Genomic DNA, 25,184 nt, shown 5'->3' on the forward strand with positions numbered 1-25,184 from the left:
TGACGTTGAATCGGCGTGAAAAACTGATTGGTTGGATCAAACGAGATGGTAAATTTTTTTGTTGATTTTACATTCAATTCATGTTAGTTGAAAAATCTACCAAATGTAAATCAAAACTAGATATTGAACTGACATCTGTGCCCAGTGAGTTGTTTCAGCTAGGAGCAACAAAGTTTCGTCAATCTTCAGTCAGCAGTTCGTTACCAAAAATGTTTTTTTTACGGTTACATGGTAATTGTGCCAGCTCTAACACACACACAGACACACAGACACACAGACACACACACACCAGGTGCTTAATAATTAAGAGGGAGCACTACAAAGCCTCCACAGAGTGGAGGAAACTTGATGCCATGGAGTTGGGTTGGGCAGAGTAACGTTACAATGTGTGGGTTACAGAAAACTAACTAGAGAGGGACTGGTAATAGGAGCAGTAAACTAGCAGACAGAGAGAGAGAAAGAGACAGAGAGAGACAGAGATGAATAGAGAGACAGAGAGAGACAGAGAGGGAGAAAGAGAGACAGAGAGAGACAGAGACAGACAGAGAAACAGAGAGAGACAGAGAGGGAGAAAGAGAGACAGAGAGAGACAGAGACAGATAGAGAAACAGAGAGAGACAGAGAGGGAGAAAGAGAGACAGAGAGAGACAGAGACAGATAGAGAAACAGAGAGAGACAGAGAGGGAGAAAGAGAGACAGAGAGAGACAGAGACAGATAGAGAAACAGAGAGCGAGAGAGAAATACCTCTAAACTTACAGTGACTTCAGGATGAATTCACACCCATTTCCTTTTTCCACATTTTGTTGTTTTACTGCCTGATTTTAAAATGTATTATATAGAGATTGTTCATCACTGGCCTATGCACAATACCCCATCATGTCAAAGTAGAATTATGTTTTTAGAAATAGTTCAATATAAATGAAAAGTTCAAATGTCTTGAGTCAATACAATGAATTCGGAAATGTATTCAGACCCCTTGACTTTTCCCACATTTTGTTAAGTTGTATTCTAAAATGGTTTAAATACATAAAAATCATCATCAATCGACACACAGTACCCCATAATGACAAAGCAAAAACAGGTTTTAGAAATGTTCGAAATATTTACATACAGTTGAAGTCGGAAGTTTACGTACACTCAGGTTGTAATCATTAAAACTTGTTTTTCAACCACTCCACAAATGTCTTGTTAACAAACTATAGTTTTGGCAAGTCGGTTAGGACATCTACTTTGTGCATGACACAAGTCATTTTTCCAACAATTGTTTACAGACAGATTATTTCACTTATAATTCACTGTATTACAATTCCAGTAAGTCAGAAGTTTACATACACTAAGTTGACTGTGCCTTTAAAAAGCTTGGAAAATTCCAGAAAATTATGTCATCACTTTAGAAGCTTCTAATTGACATAATTTGAGTCATTTGGAGGTGTACCTGTGGATGTATTTCAAGGCCTACCGTCAAGTTCAGGGCCTCTTTGCTTGACATCCTTGGAAAATCAAAAGAAATCAGCCAAAACCTCAAAAAAATATTGTATACCTCCACAAGTCTGGTTCATCCTTGGGAGAAATTTCCAAACGCCTGAAGGTACCACGTTCATCTGTACAAACAATAGTATGCAAGTATAAACACCATGGGACCACGCAGCCATCATACCACTCAGGAAGGAGACACGATCTGTCTCCTGGAGATGAAAGTATTTTGGTGCGAAAAGTGCAAATCAATCCCAGTACAACAGCAAAGGACCTTGTGAAGATGCTGGAGGAAACAGGTACAAAATGATCTATATCCACAGTAAAACGAGTCCTATCTCAACATAACCTGAAAGGCCACTCAGCAAGGAAGAAGCCACTGCTCCAAAACCACCATAAAAAAGCCAGACTACGGTTTGCAACTGCACATGGGGACAAAGATTGTACTTTTTGGAAAAAGGGTCCTCTGGTCTGATGAAACCAAAATATAACTGTTTGGCCATAATGGCCATCGTTATGTTTGGAGGAGAAAGGGGGAGGCTTGCAAGCCGAAGAACACCATCCCAACCATGAAGCACGGGGGTGGCAGCAACATGTTGTGGGGGTGCTTTGCTGCAAGAGGGACTGGTGCACTTCACAAAATAGATGGCTTCATGAGGTGGGAAAATGATGTGGATATATTGAAGCAACGTCTCAAGACATCAGTCAGGAAGTTAAAGCTTGGTAGTAAATGGGTCTTCCAAATGGACAATGACCCCAAGCATACTTCCAAAGTTGTGGCAAAATGGCTTGCGAGCAAGGAGGCCTACAAACCTGACTCAGTTACACCAGCTCTGTCGGGAGGAATGAGCCAAAATTCACCAAACTTATTGTGGGAAGCTTGTGGAAGGCTACCTGAAACCTTTGACCCAAGTTAAACAATTTAAAGGCAATGCAAGCAAATACTAATTGAGTGTATGTAAACTTCTGACTCACTGGGAATGTGATGAAAGAAATAAAATGTGAAATAAATAATTCTCTCTACTATTATTCTGACATTTCACATTCTGAAAATAAAGTGGTGATCCTAACGGACCTAAAACAGGGATTTTTTACTAGGATTAAATGTCAGGAATTGTGAAAAACTGAGTTTAAATGTAGTTGGCTAAGGTGTATGTGAACTTCTGACTTCAACTGCAAGTATTCAGACCCTTTACTATGAGACTCGAAATTGAGCTCAGGTTGTGACGGCCCTGTGGTAAATTCAATTGATTGGACATGGTTGGAAAGGCACACACCTGTCTTTATAACATCCCACAGTTAGAGCAAAAACCAAGCCATGAGGTGATGGAACTGTCCGTAGAGCCCTGAGACAGGATTGTGTCGAGGCACAGATCTGGGGAAAGGTACCAAAACATCTATGCAGCATTGAAGGTCCACAAGAACACAGTGGCCTCCATCATTGTTAAATGGAAGAATTTTGGAACCACCAAGACTCTTCCTAGAGCTGGCTGCCTGGCCAAACTGAGCAATCGTGGGAGAAGGGCCTTGGTCAGGGAGGTGACCAACAACCTGATGGTCCCTCTGACAGAGCTCCAGAGTTCCTCTGTGGAGATGGGAGAAGCTTACAGAAGGACAACCATCTCTGCAGCACTCCACCAATCAGGCCTTTATGGTTGAATGGCCAGACAGAAGCCACTCCTCAGTAAAAGGCTAATGACAGCCCGCTTGGAGTTTGCCAAAAGACACCTAAAGGACTCTCAGACCATGAGAAACAAAATTCTCTGGTCTGATGAAACCAAGATTCACTTTTTGGCCTGAATGCCAAGCGTCACATCTGGAGGAAACCAGGCACCGCTCATCACCTGTCACCATCCCTACGGTGAAGCATGGTGATGGCAGCATCATGCTGTGGGGATGTTTTTCAGCAGCAGGGACTGGGAGACTAGTCAGGATTGAGGGAAAGATGAATGGATAAAAGTACAGAGAGACCCTTGATGAAAACCTGCTCCAGAGCGCTCAGGACATCAGCCTGGGGGCGAAGGTTCACCTTCCAACAGGACAACGACCTTAAGCACACAGCCAGTGGTTTTGGGACAAGTCTCTGAATGTTCTTGAGTGGCCCATTCAGAGCCCGGACTTGAACCCGATCGGACATCTCTGGAGAGAACTGAAAATAGCTGCGCAGCGACGCTCCCCATCCAACCTGACAAATCTTGAGAGGATCTGAAGAGAAGAATGGGAGAAACTCCCGAAATACAGGTGTGCCAAGCTTATAGTGTCATATCCAAGAAGACTTGAGGTTGTAATCGCTGCCAAAGGTGCTTCAACAAAGTACTGAGTTAAGGGTCTGAATACTTATGTAAATTTGACAATTACGTTTTTTTTTTTTTTTTGCTTTGTCATGATGAGGTATTGTGTGTGGATTGATGAGTGGAAAAAACTATTTAATCCATTTTAGAATAAGGCTGTAACATAAACAAATGTGGAAAAGGTGAATGGGTCTGAATACTTTCTGAGCTCCTTTGTTATGACAAGCTTAAATAACTTAAGGAGTAAAAAGGCACATAATAAATTGCATGGACTCACTCTGTGAGCAATAATAGTGTTTAACATGATTTTTGATGACTACCTCATCACTGTACCCCAAGCATACAATAATCTGTAAGGTTCCTCAGTCGAGCAGTGAATTTCAAACACAGACTCAACTACAAAGACCAGGGAGGTTTCCAGTGTCTCGCAAAGAAGGGCAAAGAAGGGCACCTATGTAAAATGTGGCAAGGCAATTCACTTTTTGTCCTGAATACAAAGTGTTATGTTTGGGGCATATCCAATACAACACGTTATGGAAGACCACTCTCCATAGTGTTATGGGTATGCTTGTAATCATTAAGTACTGGGGAGTTTTTCAGGATAAAAAATAAACAGAATGGAACACCTGACGCTGAAAGGTTAATTCACTTTTCAGCAGGACAATAACCTAAAACACAAGGCCAAATCTACACTGGAGTTGCTTACCAAGAAGACAATGAATGTTCCTGAGTGTCCGAGTTACAGTTTTAACTTAAATCTACTTGAAAATCTATGGCAAGACCTGAAAAGGGCTGTCTGCACCTGAACAAGGCAGTTAACCCACCGTTCCTTGGGTAGACCGTTAATGTAAATAAGAATTTGTTCTTAACTAACTTGCCTAGTTTATTTTTATTTAACCAGGTAGGCCAGTTGAGAACAAGTTCTCATTTACAACTGCGACCTGGCCAAGATAAAGCAAAGCAGTGCGACAAAAACAATAACACAGAGTTACATGTGGGATAAACAAAAGTACAATCAATAAAACAATAGAAAAATCTATATACAATGTGTGCAAATTGAGTGAGGAGGTAAGGCAATAAATAGGCCATAGTAGCGAAGTAATTACAATTTAGCAAATTAACACTGGAGTGATAGATGTGCAGATGATGTGCAAGTAGAAATACTGTTGTGCAAAAGAGCAACAAAAACAGTAAATAAAAACATTATGGGGATGAGGTAGGTAGTTGGATGGGCTATTTACAGATGGGCTGTGTACAGCTGCAGCGATCAGTTAGCTGCTCAGATAGCTGATGCTTAAAGTTAGTGAGGGAGATTTAAGTCTCCAACTTTAGCAATTTTTTCAATTCGTTCCAATCATTGGCAGCAGAGAACTGGAAGGAAAGGCGGCCAAATGAGGTGTTGGCTTTGGGGATGACCAGTGAGATATACCTGCTGGAGCGCGTGCTAGGGGTGGGTGTTGTTATGGTGACCAGTGAGCTGAAATAAGGCGGAGCTTTACTGAGCAAAGACTTGGAGCCAGTGGGTCTGGAGACAAATATGTAGCGAGGGCCAACCGACGAGAGCATACAGGTCGCAGTGGTGGGTAATATATGGGGCTTTGGTGACAAAATGGATGGCACTGTGATAGACTGCATCCAGTTTGCTGAGTAGAGTGTTGGAGGCTATTTTTAAATGACATCGCCGAAGTCAAGGATCGGTAGGATAGTCAGTTTTACGAGGGTATGTTTGGCAGCGTGAGTGAAGGAGGCTTTGTTGAAAAATAGGAAGCCGATTCTAGATTTAATTTTGGATTGGAGGTGCTTAATATGAGTCTGGAAGGAGAGTTTACAGTTTAGCCAGACACCTAGGTATTTGTAGTTGTCCACAGTCAGAACCATCCAGAGTAGTGATGCTAGTCAGCAGGGCAGGTGCGGGCAGCGATCGGTTGAAGAGCATGCATTTAGTTTTTCTAGCGTTTAAGAGCAGTTGGAGGCCACGGAAGGAGTGTTGTCTGTCATTGAAGCTCGTTTGGAGGTTTGTTAACACAGTGTCCAAAGAAGGCCCAGATGTATACAGAATGGTGTCGTCTGAGTAGAGGTGGATCAAGGAATCAACCGCAGCAAAAGCGACATCATTGATGTATACAGAGAAAAGAGTCGGCCCGAGAATTGAACCCTGTGGCACCCCCATAGAGCCTGCCAGAGGTCCGGACAACAGGCCCTCCGATTTAACACACTAAAGGTTAAATAAAAACATTATAATAATCGCTGCCAAAGGTGCAAAGTATTGACTCAAGGATCTGAATACCTATGTAAATGAGATATTTCTATATTTCATTTTCAATACATTTGCAAACATTTCTAAAAACATGTTTTCACTTTGTCATTGTGGGGTATTGCGTATTGATGGCTGAAAAAAATAATAATAATCAATTTTGAATTTAAGCTGTAACACAACAAAATGTGGAATATAGCCAGGGGTATGAATACTTTCTGAAGGAACTGTACACCTACCTGGAAGGGACAGGGTATGTGGAAGTCTCTGCAGCGCTCCTGGACCCAGGTGGTCTCCCAGACAGACCTGTAGCTGTGTTCATACAGGTAGCAGGAGATGACCGTAAGCAGGGGCACCAGGTAAAGCACAGAGAACACCCCGATACGGATCATAAACTTCACCAGCTTGTCCTGGTTTTCCTTCTCCAGAGGGATCTCCATACGCACACGGTTCAGCGCCACGATCCCCGTCAGAAGCAGAGCCACACCCACCTAGAGGCAGATATATAGGGATTAGACTAGGTTAGAGAACAATCTTCAGATATTGATAATGTATTGATTCAAGGGAAACATATTCAGATATTGATTATGTATTGATTCAAGGGGCCATCTTCAAATATTGATAATGTATTGATTCAAGGGGCCATCACATGTATGTTAGGGATGCATAGGTCAGACTCTAAAGGCTTCTACACATCTATCCAACAGCCAACCCAACCATCTATGGACGGTTGTTGAAAGAATCTCAGTTGTTCGCCGCAAGACATTCTCCATCGTAGTTGGTCCAGATTTAACACGTAGAATCAGCCACAGACAGTTGGTCTGAGTTGGGGAAAAACTACCCAATGCAAGATGGATAATTAATTTGCTGTAGTTAGACAGAGGTGTAAGGGCCTTTAGAACAACTCTCCTTTCTAGAGCATAAAACACCCACCACCACGTTGAGGCAGAGCGGCGCCAGCAGGAACCAGCGCAGCGCCGTGACGTCGTAGAGGCCCACGAAGCACACGCCACTCACGCCATCGCCCTCGATCTTGTTGAGGGCCAGCAGGGCCACGGTGAGGCAGCCGGGCAGGCCCCAGGCACAGGTGTGAAAGAGAAGGGCCTTCTTCTCGATGGCCTCGCTGCCCCACTTGGGCACGGCCGCCAGGAACCAGGTAATGGTGAGGATGACCCACCACACGCTTCCCGCCATTGTGAAGAAGTAGAGCACCATGAACAACAGCGTGCACGCCTGGGAGTGGGAGATTGAAAATATCTCACACTTACATCCTATCATTGCTACCTTCTTTAATATACAGTAGTGGCCCTGAATGTCATAGAGTAAAGCAGCTAATCAATAAATCACTAAGACAACAGACTGGGATGGCTCACCTTGTTGTGGGAGCCCTGTGTGATGGTGGCCGCCCGGTACTGGGTGGGGCTCGCTGCGTTGCAAGCCACCCTGTCCTCCAATAGGAAGCCCAGGAAGAACACAAGCGACACCATCATGTAGCAAGCGGCGTAGAAGATGATTGGCCGCTCCGGGTAGCGGAACCTCGTGACGTCGATGAGGAAGGTGAGGAAGCTGAAGAGTGTTGCCGAGAGACAGACGATGGAAACCACGCCAATGAAGTAGCGGGCGAAGGTGAGTTCCGGGCGCTGGAAGTACATGTTGGGGCAGGGGGGCGAGCACTCCCTCACGCCCAGGAATGAGTAGCCCAGGTCGGGTTCCATTTTGAGCTTGCGGGGGCACCAGAAGCCGAAATCCCTCTGGACAGACATGGGAGAGATATCGGTGGGATTTGCACTGGTCTGGAGGTCCACCGCACGGGGGTAGGACTCGTCACAGTCTGGGAACCTGGGGGCGGGAGCGGGAGAGAGAGAGATTATAAAAATAGTTAAGGTTGAGTTTAGGTTGAAAGAGGGATTGTGATGTTTGTGTTCAAGGTTCAGGCTCTACATGGAAATCAGATTAGGGTTGTGATGATGGTGATACTGGGCTATGGACAGTTTAAGATTTCTCCAACAATTTAAGAGTAAGTTCAGGTTAAAGTAATCTCAGGCTAAATTCAGGTTAAAGTAATCTCAGGCTAAATTCAGGTTAAAGTAAGCTCAGGCTAAGTTCAGGTTAAAGTAAGCTCAGGCTAAGTTCAGGTAAAGTAGGCTCAGGGTAAGTTCAGGTTAAAGTAGTCTCATGATAAGTTCAGGTTAAAGTAGGCTCATGGTAAATTCAGGTTAAAGTAGGCTCAGGCGTAAGTTCAGGTTAAAGTAGGCTCAGGGTAAGTTCAGGTTAAAGTAGGCTCAGGGTAAGTTCAGGACACAGTGTTGTGTAAAGCCAACACAGAAACAGTCCCATACATACCTGCTACACTCTGTCTCGTCTGGCCAGGCCACCCCAAACATCTCCATGAGTTTGTGGCAGTCTCTCTTGGCGCGGTGGCACAGGGCTCGGCAGGGCATGGACACGCGGCCATACTCCATACAGACTGGAGCGTAGAGGGCACACAGAAACATCCTCAGGTCCTCCGAACACTGCAGGTTCACCATGGGGTGGAAGGGCTGAAGGAGGAAAGGAGAGAGGGAGGGAAACAACGTGGGAGAGGTGGGAGGGACAGAGAAAGAGAAGGAGATATAGAGGGGGATAGAGATAGCGGGAGATAGAGAGAGAGGGAAATAGAGGGGGATAGAGAGAGGGAGAGATAGAGAGTGGGGGGATAGAGAGAGGTAGAGAGGAGGATAGAGAGAGGGATAGAGAGAGGGCGATAGAGAGATGGGGATAGGGAGGGGGATAGGGAGGGGAGAGGGGGATAGAGAGAGGGGGATAGGGAGGGGGATAGAGAGAGGGAGAGGGGGGATAGAGAGAAGGGGATAGCGAGGGGAATAGAGAGAGGGGGATAGAGAGGGGAGATAGAGAGAGGGGGATAGGGAGGGGGATATGGAGGGGGATAGAGAGAGGGGGATAGAGAGACCGAGAGGGAGATAGAGAGAGGGAGATGACGGATAGAGAGAAGGGGATAGGGAGGGGGATAGAGAGAGGGGGAGGGGGATAGAGAGAAGGAGATAGAGAGAGGGTGAGAGAATGATATAGAGAGGGAGAGAGGGCGATAGAGAGAGGGGGATATAGTTGTCGTCAGAAGCACCATAAATATTTACTCCAGGCTATGAAATATTCACAGGCAGCCCTCACATCAGAGAACAGTCAGGACACACACAGTGAATATCGCGCCTTTGGTCAGCCACAACATCACATCACCCACAGAGAGCAACAAGATAAACATTTATGCTATTGAGCAGGGATGGAAACTCTGGTCCTTTGGGGCCCGAGTGTCTGCTCTACTGGTAAACACACCTGGTTTCCCAGATCTAAATCAGATGCTGGTTTGAAGAAGAAGAAACATTGGCCTTTCTAGGGAGTTTTTCCTAGCCACCGTGCTTCTTCACCTGCATTGCTTGCTGTTTGGGGTTTTAGGCTGGGTTTCTGTACAGCACTTTGAGATATCAGCTGATGTACGAAGGGCTATATAAAATAAATTTGATTGAATTTGAAGAAACAGCAGATTCTTCAGGGTTAGAAAGATGGAGAGAACCCATCCCTGCTCTAGCAGCTGGGTAGATAGCTACTGGCTACATCAGTGCTTTTGTCTGAATGCATTTTCTCTACAAGCCCTAGCAATCTGTGTACTGAGCCCTTGTGTCAAAAAACACACTCTGTATGCACACACACACAATCCCACTAATTTGCCCTGTCTATCACTTTAATGCTGTGAAAAATGATTAGTGCTCTTTCTTAGGCATGTAAGGGCTCACAGAAAACAGAAATCTCTCTCTCACACACACACACACACACACACACACACACACACACACACACACACACACACACAATATAATCCCCAGCAGAGAAATAGAATCGTGAGAGACAGAGGCAGACAGAGATGGGATTTCCCTGTGTTTGACTAGCAGACAGGCAACCTGTGTAAGGGCTTTACACTGTCTAAATGTCACCTCATATGAACAGCTCATACATCTAACACCATCATAGATACACAGAGGGCCAGTCAAATCAACCTGTGTGTACGTCCATGTGTAATTTGTACAATAGTAGCAGGCGTGTGTATACTGTGAGTGTGTGTCTCCAGCTGGCAAGTGTCTTCACTGACATTTTCAACCTCTCCCTAACCCAGTCTATAATACCTACATGATTCAAACAGACCACCATTGTCTCTGTGCCTAAGAACGCCAAGGTAACCTGTCTAAATGACTTTCGCCCCGTAGCACTCACATCTGTAATTATGAAGTGCTTTGAAAGGCTGTTCATGGCTCACATCAACACCATCATCCCAGACACCCTGGACACACTCCAATACACATACTGCCCCATCAGATCCACAGATGATGCACTCTCTATTGCACTTCACACTGCCCTTTTCCACTTGAACAAAAGGAACACCTATGTGAGAATGCTATTCATTGACTACAGCTCAGCGTTCAACACCATAGTGCCCACGGAGCTCATCAATAAGCTAAGGACGCTGGGACTGAATACCTCCCTCTGCAAATGGATCCTGGACTCCCTGACGGGTTGCCCCCAGGTGGTAAGGGTAGGTAACAACACATCCGCCGTACAGGTCCTGAACACGGGGACCCCTCAGTGGTGCGTGCTTAGTCCCCTCCTGTCCTCCCTGTTCACCCACGACTGAGCATGACTCCAACACCATCATTAAGTTTGCTGACAACACAACAGTGGTAGGCCTGATCACCGACAACGATGAGACAGCCTATAGGGAGGAGGTCAGAGACCTGGCAGTGTGGTGCCAGAACAACAATCACTCGCTCAACGTTAGCAAGACAAAGTAGCTGATCGTAGACTACAGGAAACGGAGGGCTGAGCACACCCCCATTTGTGCACACCCCTATTCACATCAACGGGACTATAGTGGTGAGGGTATAGACCGTATACCTGGGTATTTGGAAAACTGAACAATTTCTTTGAAGTTTTTAAATACATTTGAATATTCGTAGCTACTTTTAAGTAAATACCTGCAGTCAACTTGTGCAATACGTTAGGATATAAAGAACATTGCGTTCTTCATCTCACCTGTCACATTATTATTAACAATGAGAGGCACTCACTGTTGTGCAGCATGGGCCAGGTGATTTAAAGACATTTGCAGTATGCAATTTACAACTAAATGTTTGCCAGCTAGATATCGTATAACTGTTAAGTTAACTGTATAAAATACTTGAATACTTTAGGTCAGAAACTGTACAAAATCTGTGCTCTTAGCATTTAATTAGCATTCTCTATGGGATTTTACATGTACTTGTTAGCATTGCTAACCTTTGGATTACAGAGTATCAGTGAGGTTTGAAAACAGCACCCCTTGTGTTCAGTGCTGGTATTACCGATTATCCTGGTATGGCACATGGTCGGTATGAAGATCTGACAATCTGAATACCAACCAAGCATATCACTAAGGACCTATCATGACCCTCAGATCCTCAAAAAGTTTTACAGCTGCACCATAGAGCATCTGGACTGGCCGCATCACCGCTTGGTAGGGCAACTGCATGGCATCCAACTGTAAGGCGCTACAGAGGGTAGTGCGTACGGCCCAGTCCATCACTGGGGCTGAGCTCCCTGCCATCCAGGACCTCTATACCAGGCGGTATCAGAGGAAGGCCCTAAATATTGTCAAAGACTACAGCCACCCAAGTCATAGACTGTTCTTTCTGCAACCGCATGACAAGCGGTACCGATGCACCAAGTCTGGAACCAACAGGACCCTGAACACCTTCTATCCCCAAACCATAAGACTGCTGAATAGTTATCCAAATATACTGAACATAAATATAACCGCAACATGCAAACATTTCTAAGATTCTACTGAGTTACAGTTCATATAAGGAAATAAAATCAAATCAAATCAAATTTTATTTGTCACACACATGGTTAGCAGATGTTAATGCGAGTGTAGCGAAATGCTTGTGCTTCTAGTTCCGACAATGCAGTAATAACCAACAAGTAATCTAGCTAACAATTCCAAAACTACTACCTTATAGACACAAGTGTAAGGGGATAAAGAATATGTACATAAAGATATATGAATGAGTGATGGTACAGAGCGGCATAGGCAAGATACAGTAGATGGTATTGAGTGCAGTATATACATATGAGATGAGTATGTAAACAAAGTGGCATAGTTAAAGTGGCTAGTGATACATGTATTACATAAAGATGCAGTAGATGATATAGAGTACAGTATATACATACCTCTTGTGTCTGAGCCGTTGAATTGAGATTCTACTTTGTCTCTATACTGACGCTTAGCTTGTTTGATTGCCTTGCGGAGGGAATAGTTACACTGTTTGTATTCGGTCATGTTTCCTGTCACCTTGCCCTGATTAAAAGCAGTGGTTCGCGCTTTCAGTTTCACGCGAATGCTGCCATCAATCCACGGTTTCTGGTTTGGGAATGTTTTAATCGTTGCTATGGGAACGACATCTTCAACGCACGTTCTAATGAACTCGCTCACCGAATCAGCATATTCGTCAATGTTGTTGTCTGACGCAATACGAAACATATCCCAGTCCACGTGATGGAAGCAGTCTTGGAGTGTGGAATCAGATTGGTCGGACCAGCGTTGAACAGACCTCAGCGCGGGAGCTTCTTGTTTTAGTTTCTGTCTGTAGGCAGGGATCAACGAAATGGAGTCGTGGTCAGCTTTTCCAAAAGGAGAGCGGGGCAGGGCCTTATATGCGTCGCTGAAGTTAGAATAGCAATGATACAAGGTTTGTCCAACCCTGGTTGCGCAATCGATATGCTGATACAATTTAGGGAGTCTTGTTTGAATGAATGCAGTGAATGCAGCCTCCGGATATATGGATTCCAGTTTGCAAAGAGTCAAATAAAGTTCGTTCAGAGCCATCGATGTGTCTGCTGTCAGTCAATTGAAATAAATGATTTAGGCCCTAATCTATGGATTTCACGACTGGGTAGGGGTGCAGCCATGGGTGGACCTGGGAGGGCATAGGCCTACCCACTTGGCAGGCAGGCAGCTAGCCCCCCCCCCCCCCCGACAAACGATCCCGCAGGTAAAGAAAATGGACGTGGAAGCTCTGGGCTGGCGTGGTTACATGTTGTGTTACATAGTTGTGAGGTCGGTTGGACGAACTGCCAAATTTTCTAAAACGACGTTGGAAGAGGCTTATGGTAGAGAAATGAACATTCAATACTCTGGAAACAACTCCGGTGGACATTCCTGCAGTCAGCATGTCAATTACATGCTCCTTCAAAACTTGAGACATCTGTGGCATTGTGTTTTGTGCAAAACTGCACATTTTAGAGTGTCCTTTTATTGTTGCCTAAAGGAAGATGGTTATTCAGGCGAGTGAGCGATGAGCAGCGCTCAGACATAATTTGACGGTAATGAATCAAGACAAATGCAGAGGAATAAAAAGCTGCACTTAGAGTATGGCCCACCCCACTCTCTCTGTGTGTGTGTGTTGGCCTACCTGCCTTGTTAGGAATCTGTTTTGATCATTCTCGATTGATGCTTTCCAGATCTGTGCACGAGAAAAGAAGTTCTACCCGCAAATGGGTGCAGCAACGCATTAGATCCCATGTTTTTTAAGACAGTAACAGCACACCCCCACACACCATCACAACAGCCTCAAATGACTGAGCACACACACACAGTCAATATTAGGCCAACAGCATACCACCCTGTATCCCACTGCTGGCTTGCTTCTGAAGCTAAGCAGGGTTTGTCCTGGACCAGATGCTGCTGGAAGTGTGTTGGAAGGCAAGTGGGCGGTATTCTTTCCTATGGTCTAAAAAAATTATCCAGGTCAGTGTTTTGGGACATGGCCCTGTGCAGGGGAACGTTAAACCTCTACCCACCATTGCGACCTGTACGCTCTCGTTGGCTGGCCCTCGCTTCATACTCGTCGCCAAACCCACTGGCTCCATGTCATCTACAAGACCCTGCTAGGTAAAGTCCCCCCTTATCTCAGCTCACTGGTTACCATAGCATCACCCACCTGTAGCACGCGCTCCAGCAGGTATATCTCTCTGGTCACCCCAACAACCAGTTCTTTCTTTGGCCGCCTCTCCTTCCACTTCTCTGCTGCCAATGACTGGAACGAACTACAAAAAATCTCTGAAACTGGAAACACTTATCTCCATCACTAGCTTTAAGCACCAGCTGTCAGAGCAGCTCACAGATTACTGCACCTGTACATAGCCCATGTATAATTTAGCCCAAACAACTACCTCTTTCCCTACTGTATTTATTTTATTTATTTATTTTGCTCCTTTGCACCCCATTATTTTTATTTCTACTTTGCTCATTCTTCCACTGCAAATCTACCATTCCAGTGTTTTACTTGCTATGTTGTATTTACTTCGCCACCATGGCCTTTTTTTTGCCTTTACCTCCCTTATCTCACCTCATTTGCTCACATTGTATATAGACTTGTTTATACTGTATCATTGACTGTATGTTTGTTTTACTCCATGTGTAACTCTGTGTTGTGGTATGTGTAGAACTGCTTTGCATAATCTTGGCCAGGTCGCAATTGTAAATGAGAACTTGTTCTCAACTAGCCTACCTGGTTAAATAAAGGTTAAATAAATAAAAAACCGCCCTCATACCATCAAGGCCACCTAATCATCCCCAGCTGCCAATTGGCTCATTCATCCTCCCTCCCTTGTAACTTTTCCCCAGGTCGCTGCTATAAATGAGAATGTGTTCTCAGTCAACTTACCTGGTAAAATACAATATAATGTAATCTGGTGAGATCTTGGTCATGCATAAACGCCTTTGTGAGAAAGAGTGGTAGAGCGTGTGAGCTTGGGTTTACGGGCCAAAGCTCACAGGTGAACATATTGGCACCACAAATGGACACCTCTAGTGTGTGTATGTGTGTGTGTGAGTAGCAAGAGCATGAGTGTGTGTTTGTGCGTGAGTGTGTGTATGACAATTTCTATGTCTCAGTGTTCATCTGGTCCTGTCCTGCTCTACCTATCAGAATGGCTGAATGGGAACACCTCACGTTAAAACTACCAATCAGAGGCCTTCTTTTGATATCCCCCACAATGCACGCACACTCCCTCTACATTCCTATTGAGTGCCATGTTCTTACAGAAGCATTAACACAGCTCTTTTCTGCATGACTGTTACAGGCCAGCCGAATGGAGTGTTCTTTCATACCTTTCATATTCTTTCATATTTCCTGCTGTGTGACTCTCTCTACCACTGTGTGTGTGTACTGTGCTGGTCTCTCTCACTACCACTGTGTGTGTGTACTGTGCTGGTCTCTCTCTACCACGATGTGTGTGTACAATGCTGGTCTCTCTCACTACCACTGTGTGTGTGTAGAATGCTGGTCTATCTCTCTACCACTGTGTGTACTGTGCTGGTCTCTCTCTCTCTACCACTGTGTGTGGGTACTGTGCTGGTCTCTCTACCACTGTGTGTGTGTACTGTGCTGGTCTCTCTACCACTGTGTGTGTGTACTGTGCTGGTCTCTCTACCACTGTGTGTACTGTGCTGGTCTCTCTCTACCACTCTGTGTACTGTACTGGTCTCTCACCACTGTGTGTGTGTACAGTGCTGGTCTCTCTACCACTGTGTGTGTGTACTGTGCTGGTCTCTCTCTACCACTCTGTGTACTGTACTGGTCTCTCTACCACTGTGTGTGTGTACAGTGCTGGTCTCTCTACCACTGTGTGTGTGTACTATGGTGATCCCTCTCTACCACGATGTGTGTGTACAATGCTGGTCTCTCTCTCTACCACTGTGTGTGTGTAGAATGCTGGTCTATCTCTCTACCACTGTGTGTACTGTGCTGGTCTCTCTCTACCACTCTGTGTACTGTACTGGTCTCTCTACCACTGTGTGTGTGTACAGTGCTGGTCTCTCTACCACTGTGTGTGTGTCCTGTGCTGGTCTCTCTATCACTGTGTGTACTGTGCTGGTCTCTCTCTACCACTGTGTGTACTGTACTGGTCTCTCTACCACTGTGTGTACTGTGCTGGTCTCTCTCTACCACTGTGTGTACTGTGCTGGTCTCTCTCTACCACTGTGTGTGTGTACTGTGCTGGTCTCTCTATCAAAATAAATGTTATTTGTCACATACACATGGTTAGCAGATATTAATGCGAGTGTAGCAAAATGCTTGTGCTTCTAGTTCCGACAGTGCAGTAATATCTAACAAGTAATATAACAAATTCACAACAACTACCTAATGTACACAAATGTAAAGGGGTGACTAAGAATATGTACATATATAGTAGAAGTCGGGAGTTTACATACACTTAGGTTGGAGTCATTAAAACTCATTTTTCAAACACTCCACAAATGTCTTGTTAACAAACTATAGTTTGGGCAAGTCGGTTAGGACATCTACTTGGTGCACCATACGTCATTTTTCCAACAATTGTTTACAGACAGATTATTTCACTTATAATTCACTGTATCACAATTCCAGTGGGTCAGAAGTTTACATACACTAAGTTGACTGTGCCTTTAAACAGCTTGGACAATTCCAGAAAAGTATGTCATCAGAAGCATCATTTGAGTCAATTGGAGGTGTACCTGTGGATGTATTTCAAGGCCTACCTTCAAACTCAGTGCCTCTTTGCTTGAAGTCATGGGAAAATCAAAATAAATCATCCAAGACCTCAGAAAAATAATTCTAGACCTCCACAAGTCTGGTTCATCTTTGGGAGCAATTTCCAAATGCCTGAAGGTACCACGCTCATCTGTACAAACAACAGTACGCAAGTATAAACACCATGGGACCATGCAGCCGTCATACCACTCAGGAAGGAGACACGATCTGTCTCCTAGAGATGAATGTACTTTGGTGCGAAAAGTGCAAATCAATCCCAGAACAACAGCAAAGGATCTTCTGAAGATGCTGGAGGAAACAGGTACAAAAGTATCTATATCCACAGTAAAACGAGTCCTATATAGACATAACCTGAAAGGCCGCTCAGCAAGGAAGAAGCCACTGCTCCAAAACCACCATAAAAAAGCCAGACTACAGTTTGCATCTGCACATGGGGACAAAGATTATACTTTTTGGAGAAATGTCCTCTGGTCTGATGAAACAAAAATATAACTGTTTGGCCATAATGACCATCATTATGTTTGGAGGAGAAAGGGGGAGGCTTGCAAGCCGAAGAACACCATCCCAACCGTGAAGCACGGGGGTGGCAGCATCATGTTGTGGGGGTGCTTTGCTGCAGGAGGGACTGGTGCACTTCACAAAATAGATTGCATCATGAGGTGGGAAAATTATGTGGATATATTGAAGCAACAGCTCAAGACATCAGTCAGGAAGTGAAGGCTTGGTCGCAAATGGGTCTTCCAAATGGACAATGACCCCAAGCATACTTCCAAAGTTGTGGCAAAATGGCTTAAGGACAACAAAGTCAAAGTATTGGAGTGGTCATCACAAAGCCCTGACCTAAATCCTATAGAAAATATGTGGACAGGATTGAAAAAGTAATGTGCGAGCCAGGAGGCCTACAAACCTGACTCAGTTACACCAGCTCTGTCAGGTGGAATGGGCCAAAATTCACCCAACTTATTGTGGGAAGCTTGTAGGCTACCCGAAACATTTGACCCAAGTTAAACAATTTAAAGGCAATGCTACCAAATACTAATTGAGTGTATGTAAGCTTCTGGCCCACTGGGAGTGTGATGAAAGAAATAAAAGCTGAAATAAATAATTCTCTCTATTATTATTTTGACATTTCACATTCTTAAAATAAAGTGGTGATCCTAACAGACAGGGATTTCTTACTAGGATTAAATGTCAGGAATTGTGAAAAACTGACTTTAGATGTATTTGGCTAAGGTGTATGTAAACTTCCCGACTTCAACTGTAAATATATGGATGAGCGATGGCCGGACGGCATAGGCAAGATGCAGTAGATGGTATAGAATACAGTATATACACATGAGATAAGTAATATAGGATATGTAGACATTATTAAAGTGGCGTCATTTAAAGTGACTAGTGATACCTTTTATTAAATCAATTTATTACATTTATTAAAGTGGCCAGAGATTTGAGTGTTTATGTTGGCAGCAGCCACTCTATGTTAGAGATGCCTGTTTAACAGTCTGGTGGCCTTGAGATAGAAGCTGTTTTTCAGTCTCTCGGCTCCAGCTTTGATGCACCTGTACTGACCTCGCCTTCAGGATGGTGGCGGGTGAACAGGCAGTGGCTCGGGTAGTTGTTGTCCTTGATTATCTTTTTGGCCTTCCTGTGACATTTTGTGCTGTAGGTGTCCTGGAGGGCAGGTAGTTTGCCCCTGGTGATGTGTTGTGCAGACCTCACTACAACTGGAGATCCTTGCGGTTGAGGGCGGTACAGTTGCTGTGTGTGTACTGTGCTGGTCTCTCTCTCTACCACTGTGTGTGTGTACTGTGCTGGTCTCTCTCTCTACCACTGTGTGTGTGTACTGTGTTGGTCTCGCTCTCTACTACTGTGTGTGTGTACTGTGTTGGTCTCTCTCTCTACAACTGTGTGTGTGTACTGTGCTGGTCTCTCTACCACTGTGTGTGTGTACTGTGCTGGTCTCTCTCTCTACCACTGTGTGTGTGTACTGTGCTGGTCTCTCTCTCTACCACTGTGTGTGTGTACTGTGATGGTCTCTCTCTCTACCACTGTGTGTGTGTACTGTGTTGGTCTCGCTCTCTACTACTGTGTGTGTGTGTACTGTGTTGGTCTCTCTCTCTACCACTGTGTGTGTGTACTGTGCTGGTCTCTCTACCACTGTGTGTGTGTACTGTGTTGGTCTCGCTCTCTACCACTGTGTGTGTGTACTGTGTTGGTCTCGCTCTCTACTACTGTGTGTGTGTACTGTGTTGGTCTCTCTCTCTACAACTGTGTGTGTGTACTGTGCTGGTCTCTCTACCACTGTGTGTGTGTACTGTGCTGATCTCTCTCTCTCTACCACTGTGTGTGTGTACTGTGCTGGTCTCTCTCTCTACCACTGTGTGTGTGTACTGTGCTGGTCTCTCTCTCTACCACTGTGTGTGTGTACTGTGCTGGTCTCTCTCTCTACCACTGTGTGTGTGTACTGTGTTGGTCTCGCTCTCTACTACTGTGTGTGTGTGTACTGTGTTGGTCTCTCTCTCTACCACTGTGTGTGTGTACTGTGCTGGTCTCTCTACCACTGTGTGTGTGTACTGTGTTGGTCTCGCTCTCTACCACTGTGTGTGTGTACTGTGTTGGTCTCGCTCTCTACTACTGTGTGTGTGTACTGTGTTGGTCTCTCTCTCTACAACTGTGTGTGTGTACTGTGCTGGTCTCTCTACCACTGTGTGTGTGTACTGTGCTGGTCTCTCTCTCTACCACTGTGTGTGTGTACTGTGCTGGTCTCTCTACCACTGTGTGTGTGTACTGTGCTGGTCTCTCTACCACTGTGTGTGTGTACTGTGCTGGTCTCTCTACCACTGTGTGTACTGTACTGGTCTCTCTCTCTACCACTGTGTGTGTGTACTGTGCTGGTCTCTCTACCACTGTGTGTGTGTACTGAGAATATGGACATTTTTATTTATTTATTTTATTTTACCTTTATTTAACCAGGTAGGCAAGTTGAGAACAAGTTCTCATTTACAATTGCGACCTGGCCAAGATAAAGCAAAGCAGTTCGACAGATACAACAACACAGAGTTACACATGGAGTAAAACAAACATACAGTCAATAATAAAGTATAAACAAGTCTATATACAATGTGAGCAAATGAGGTGAGAAGGGAGGTAAAGGCAAAAAAAGGCCTTGGTGGCAAGGTAAATACTATATAGCAAGTAAAACACTGGAATGGTAGTTTTGCAATGGAAGAATGTGCAAAGTAGAAATAAAAATAATGGGGTGCAAAGGAGCAAAATAAATAAATAAATTAAATACAGTTGGGAAAGAGGTAGTTGATAGGGCTAAATTATAGGTGGGCTATGTACAGGTGCAGTAATCTGTGAGCTGCTCTGACAGTTGGTGCTTAAAGCTAGTGAGGGAGATAAGTGTTTCCAGTTTCAGAGATTTTTGTAGTTCGTTCCAGTCATTGGCAGCAGAGAACTGGAAAGAGAGACGGCCAAAGAAAGAATTGGTTTTGGGGGTGACCAGAGAGATATACCTGCTGGAGCGTGTGCTACAGGTGGGAGATGCTATGGTGACCAGCGAGCTGAGATAAGGGGGGACTTTACCTAGCAGGGTCTTGTAGATGACATGGAGCCAGTGGGTTTGGCGACGAGTATGAAGCGAGGGTCAGCCAACGAGAGCGTACAGGTCGCAATGGTGGGTAGTATATGGGGCTTTGGTGACAAAACGGATTGCACTGTGATAGACTGCATCCAATTTGTTGAGTAGGGTATTGGAGGCTATTTTGTAAATTACATCGCCAAAGTCGAGGATTGGTAGGATGGTCAGTTTTACAAGGGTATGTTTGGCAGCATGAGTGAAGGATGCTTTGTTGCGAAATAGGAAGCCAATTCTAGATTTAACTTTGGATTGGAGATGTTTGATATGGGTCTGGAAGGAGAGTTTACAGTCTAACCAGACACCTAAGTATTTGTAGTTGTCCACGTATTCTAAGTCAGAGCCGTCCAGAGTAGTGATGTTGGACAGGCGGGTAGGTACAGGTAGTGATCAGGTGGAAGAGCATGCATTTAGTTTTACTTGTATTTAAGAGCAATTGGAGGCCACGGAAGGAGAGTTGTATGGTATTGAAGCTTGCCTGGAGGGTTGTTAACACAGTGTCCAAAGAAGGGCCGGAAGTATACAGAATGGTGTCGTCTGCGTAGAGGTGGATCAGAGACTCACCAGCAGCAAGAGCGACCTCATTGATGTATACAGAGAAGAGAGTCGGTCCAAGAATTGAACCCTGTGGCACCCCCACTGCCAGAGGTCCGGACAAAAGACATTAAGTGGTTTGATTGTGGTGTCAAAGGAGGGGGATAAGAATGGTGATCAAATCTGTATTCATGACGACCTGGTTTTATTTGGGAGCACATGTTTTGTTCTGCTGTCGCTGGTCAAAAACAAGACAAAAGCCTTCGCCCCTAAAACAAGCCTTGGGGTGATTGCACAACCCTTTGGCTTAAGGATGGGCAGGAGGCAGGCGTGGTCATCCCCTTGACTCAGTTTTTCAAAAGTTATTTATCTGGATTTCACCTATCGGATAGGATTTCATGCATAAAAATAGAATGAATAGAACAGACAAATCATTGAATGGAATGGGGACTCCCAATCTATGCATTTTAGTTATATGTATTTAATCCTATCCGATAGGCGAAATCCAGATAGATAACTTTTGAAAAACTGGTCTCAGGAGAATAGCGATACGATGTGCATGCTTTTGTTTCAGCCCAGCTCTAAATTGAGGATTATGGTGAGTTGAGTATTCTGAACACCTTTAATTAATGGAAGAGTTTTGTATCATACTGTGTGCTACATAGACATGATGTTTCCAGAAGACACAAGTTCATGTTAGATTCTCCATAGGAGAGGAGTGTGTGCTGGCAGCAGCGTTGGGGGTGTTTATGGGGTGCTGAGCAGAAGGCTGTGTGGGTTGTGTGTGTAGGAGGAGATGTATGTGAAACAGGGAGGGTATTTTGGTAGGGGCGAAAAAGACCCCGTCTGTTCCTCCTCTACTTCAATAGCCGGATTAAGTTTCCCTACTTTCCTCTCTCTCTCCGGTAGAAGCCACGGTTTGTATAAAGAAAGACTGAATGGAAGTTACCTTAGTGAGCCCCACGAGAGAGAGAGAAGTACATTTAATTGAATTGAAAGAGAGAGAGCGAGAGAGAGAGAGGCAGGCACCGGAGCGGGATAGTTGTCTGGCGCAGACACCTAGCAGACTCTGCCTGTCCTGGGCTGTCAACTGGGAGTTTGAGGGGGACCGTGATGGATGGGTCTGGAGGATAGTTCCAGACAGGGAAATAAATCTCACTCTCTGTTTCATCTCTTTATCTGTCTCACAGCCTCCCTCTATCGCTATAACCTTTCATTCACCTTCTCTCTCCCCAGATAGTTGTAAGGTACAGGGTGGGGCTGTTGGTAGCAGACACAGAGAAAAACAAGTTGCACAGTGTGTGTGTGTGTGTGTGTGTGGTGAAGATTAGGGTGACGGTAGGAAAGCCAGTTTGCCAACTCTTGAAGAAACTCTGTATAATGTCTTCGGCTTAAAGAAGAGAGAGGGAGAGAGAAAAAGTGAAAAGAAGGAGAGAAAGGGAAGAGAAAAAGGGAAAAGAATGGGTTTCCCTGAGGATCAGAGAGTCACTGGGATTGGTGTTAGGAACGTGAGAACCTGCTACCTCTGTCTGACCGAGCCCTGTGGTTACCAAACACACACACACACAGCTTTATTTTCGTGAAATTTCAGGACTTTTGGGGGAGTCAAATGTTTTGACACTACTCCTTAACCTAACCCAAAAACCCTAACCCAAAAACCCTAACCCCAAAACCCTAACCCAAAAACCCTAACCCAAAAACCCTAACCCAAAAACCCTAAACCAAAAACCCTAACCCAAAAACACTAAAAACCCTAACCCAAAAACCCTAAACCAAAAACCCTAACCCAAAAACCCTAACCCAAAAACCCTAACCCAAAAACCCTAAACCAAAAACCCTAACCCAAAAACCCTAAACCAAAAACCCTAACCCAAAAACCCTAAACCAAAAACCCTAACCCAAAAACCCTAACCCAAAAACCCTAAACCAAAAACCCTAACCCAAAAACCCTAAACCAAAAACCCTAACCCAAAAACCCTAAACCAAAAACCCTAACCCAAAAACCCTAAACCAAAAACCCTAACCCAAAAACCCTAACCCAAAAACCCTAAACCAAAAACCCTAACCCAAAAACCCTAACCCAAAAACCCTAAACCAAAAACCCTAACCCAAAAACCCTAACCCAAAAACCCTAACCCAAAAACCCTAAACCAAAAACCCTAACCCAAAAACCCTAACCCTAACCCTTAAACTTAAAATAGAATTGTAACAAATTCAGGACCTGAAAGATTCCTGACTTTTCAAAAAATGTCTTGTTTTCCTACCTTGTCAGGACAGTGGGTGAGTTGGGGTCCTAATAAGGTAGGAAAACAAGTACACACACAACACACACACACAACACACACACACACACGGCAGCTCACTTCCTAAAGCTGTCATTAGTAGTGAGATTACTATGGCCCAGTGGTCAGGTCAGCTGACTGGTCTCTGTAATATGGCCCAGTGGTCAGGTCAGCTGACTGGTCTCTGTAATATGGCCCAGTGGTCAGGTCAGCTGACTGGTCTCTGTAATATGGCCCAGTGGTCAGGTCAGCTGACTGGTCTCTGTAATATGGCCCAGTGGTCAGGTCAGCTGACTGGTCTCTGTAATATGGCCCAGTGGTCAGGTCAGCTGACTGGTCTTTATAATATGGCCCAGTGGTCAGGTCAGCTGACTGGTCTCTGTAATATGGCCCAGTGGTCAGGTCAGCTGACTGGTCTCTGTAATATGGCCCAGTGGTCAGGTCAGCTGACTGGTCTCTGTAATATGGCCCAGTGGTCAGGTCTGCTGACTGGTCTCTGTAATATGGCCCAGTGGTCAGGTCAGCTGACTGGTCTCTATAATATGGCCCAGTAGTCAGGTCAGCTGACTGGTCTCTGTAATATGGCCCAGTGGTCAGGTCAGCTGACTGGTCTCTGTAATATGGCCCAGTGGTCAGGTCAGCTGACTGGTCTCTGTAATATGGCCCAGTGGTCAGGTCTGCTGACTGGTCTCTGTAATATGGCCCAGTGGTCAGGTCAGCTGACTGGTCTCTGTAATATGGCCCAGTGGTCAGGTCAGCTGACTGGTCTCTGTAATATGGCCCAGTGGTCAGGTCAGCTGACTGGTCTCTGTAATATGGCCCAGTGGTCAGGTCAGCTGACTGGTCTCTGTAATATGGCCCAGTGGTCAGGTCAGCTGACTGGTCTCTGTAATATGGCCCAGTGGTCAGGTCAGCTGACTGGTCTCTGTAATATGGCCCAGTGGTCAGGTCAGCTGACTGGTCTCTGTAATATGGCCCAGTGGTCAGGTCAGCTGACTGGTCTCTGTAATATGGCCCAGTGGTCAGGTCAGCTGACTGGTCTCTGTAATATGGCCCAGTGGTCAGGTCAGCTGACTGGTCTCTGTAATATGGCCCAGTGGTCAGGTCTGCTGACTGGTCTCTGTAATATGGCCCAGTGGTCAGGTCAGCTGACTGGTCTCTATAATATGGCCCAGTAGTCAGGTCAGCTGACTGGTCTCTGTAATATGGCCCAGTGGTCAGGTCAGCTGACTGGTCTCTGTAATATGGCCCAGTGGTCAGGTCAGCTGACTGGTCTCTGTAATATGGCCCAGTAGTCAGGTCAGCTGACTGGTCTCTATACTATGGCCCAGTGGTCAGGCCAGGTGACTGGTCTTACTGTGCCCTAATGCCACTCTGGTGATGGTGACACTTAACACCTCACATACTACTAAACTAGCTGAGCACTAACATGCAGACTGCAATCACATGGTGCTGGGGCTTACACACACACACACTACATATGCTTACACACACACATGCAAATTGGCGCCACACACTCACACTCTCCACATCCGCTGCTGCTACTCTATTTATTATCTCTCCTGATTGCCTAGTCACTTTTACCCCTACCTACATGTACATGCCTCAACAAGCTCAACTACCTCGTACCCCTGCACATTGACTTGGTACCGGTAGTACTCCTTGTATATAGCCTGGTTATTGTTATTTTATTGTGTTACTATTTCCTTTTTTAAGAATTGGCTCATTTTGTATTACTTTTTAACTCTGCATTGTTGGGAAAGGGCTCGTAAGTAAGCATTTCACATTCAAGTTTAAACCTGTTGTATTCAGCGCATTCGACAAATACCATTTTATTGTATTTGACACACGCCTGTAAAACCAAAGAAAGAAGAGGTGAAGCCAATCAGGGAAGGGGAAATCATTGGCATAATTAGAAACGACCTTGTTTTTGTAGTGTGTTGCTTTTGGCTCAACTGTGTTTGCAGTCTATTCTTGTTGCCACCGGGGTGAGAGCACTTAGGGACAGCATCTTAAGACCAGTTCATCTTTTTAAAATAATGCTGACTCATCTCTTCTCTTACTCTATTCAACACCATCAGCCCTCTCTC

At 45.0% G+C, this 25,184-nt stretch overlaps 1 protein-coding gene across 1 annotated transcript in view; it reads right to left on the reverse strand.

Annotated features, from left to right (window-relative positions):
* Positions 1 to 25,184, reverse strand: part of LOC110498379 (frizzled-3) — a 42,917-nt gene that overhangs the window by 7,088 nt on the left and 10,645 nt on the right. Inside the window, exons 3-6 of the mRNA XM_036955028.2 lie at positions 8,363 to 8,559; positions 7,393 to 7,858; positions 6,953 to 7,252; positions 6,259 to 6,510 (exon numbers count right to left, since the gene is read on the reverse strand). Of these exons, the coding sequence (XP_036810923.2) occupies positions 6,259 to 6,510; positions 6,953 to 7,252; positions 7,393 to 7,858; positions 8,363 to 8,559 (1,215 nt within the window). The remainder of the gene's footprint in view (positions 1 to 6,258; positions 6,511 to 6,952; positions 7,253 to 7,392; positions 7,859 to 8,362; positions 8,560 to 25,184) is intronic.

Source organism: Oncorhynchus mykiss, chromosome 19 (genome assembly GCF_057628025.1).
Source record: "Oncorhynchus mykiss isolate SJ-2025 chromosome 19, ASM5762802v1, whole genome shotgun sequence".
NCBI classification, from domain to species: domain Eukaryota; kingdom Metazoa; phylum Chordata; class Actinopteri; order Salmoniformes; family Salmonidae; genus Oncorhynchus; species Oncorhynchus mykiss.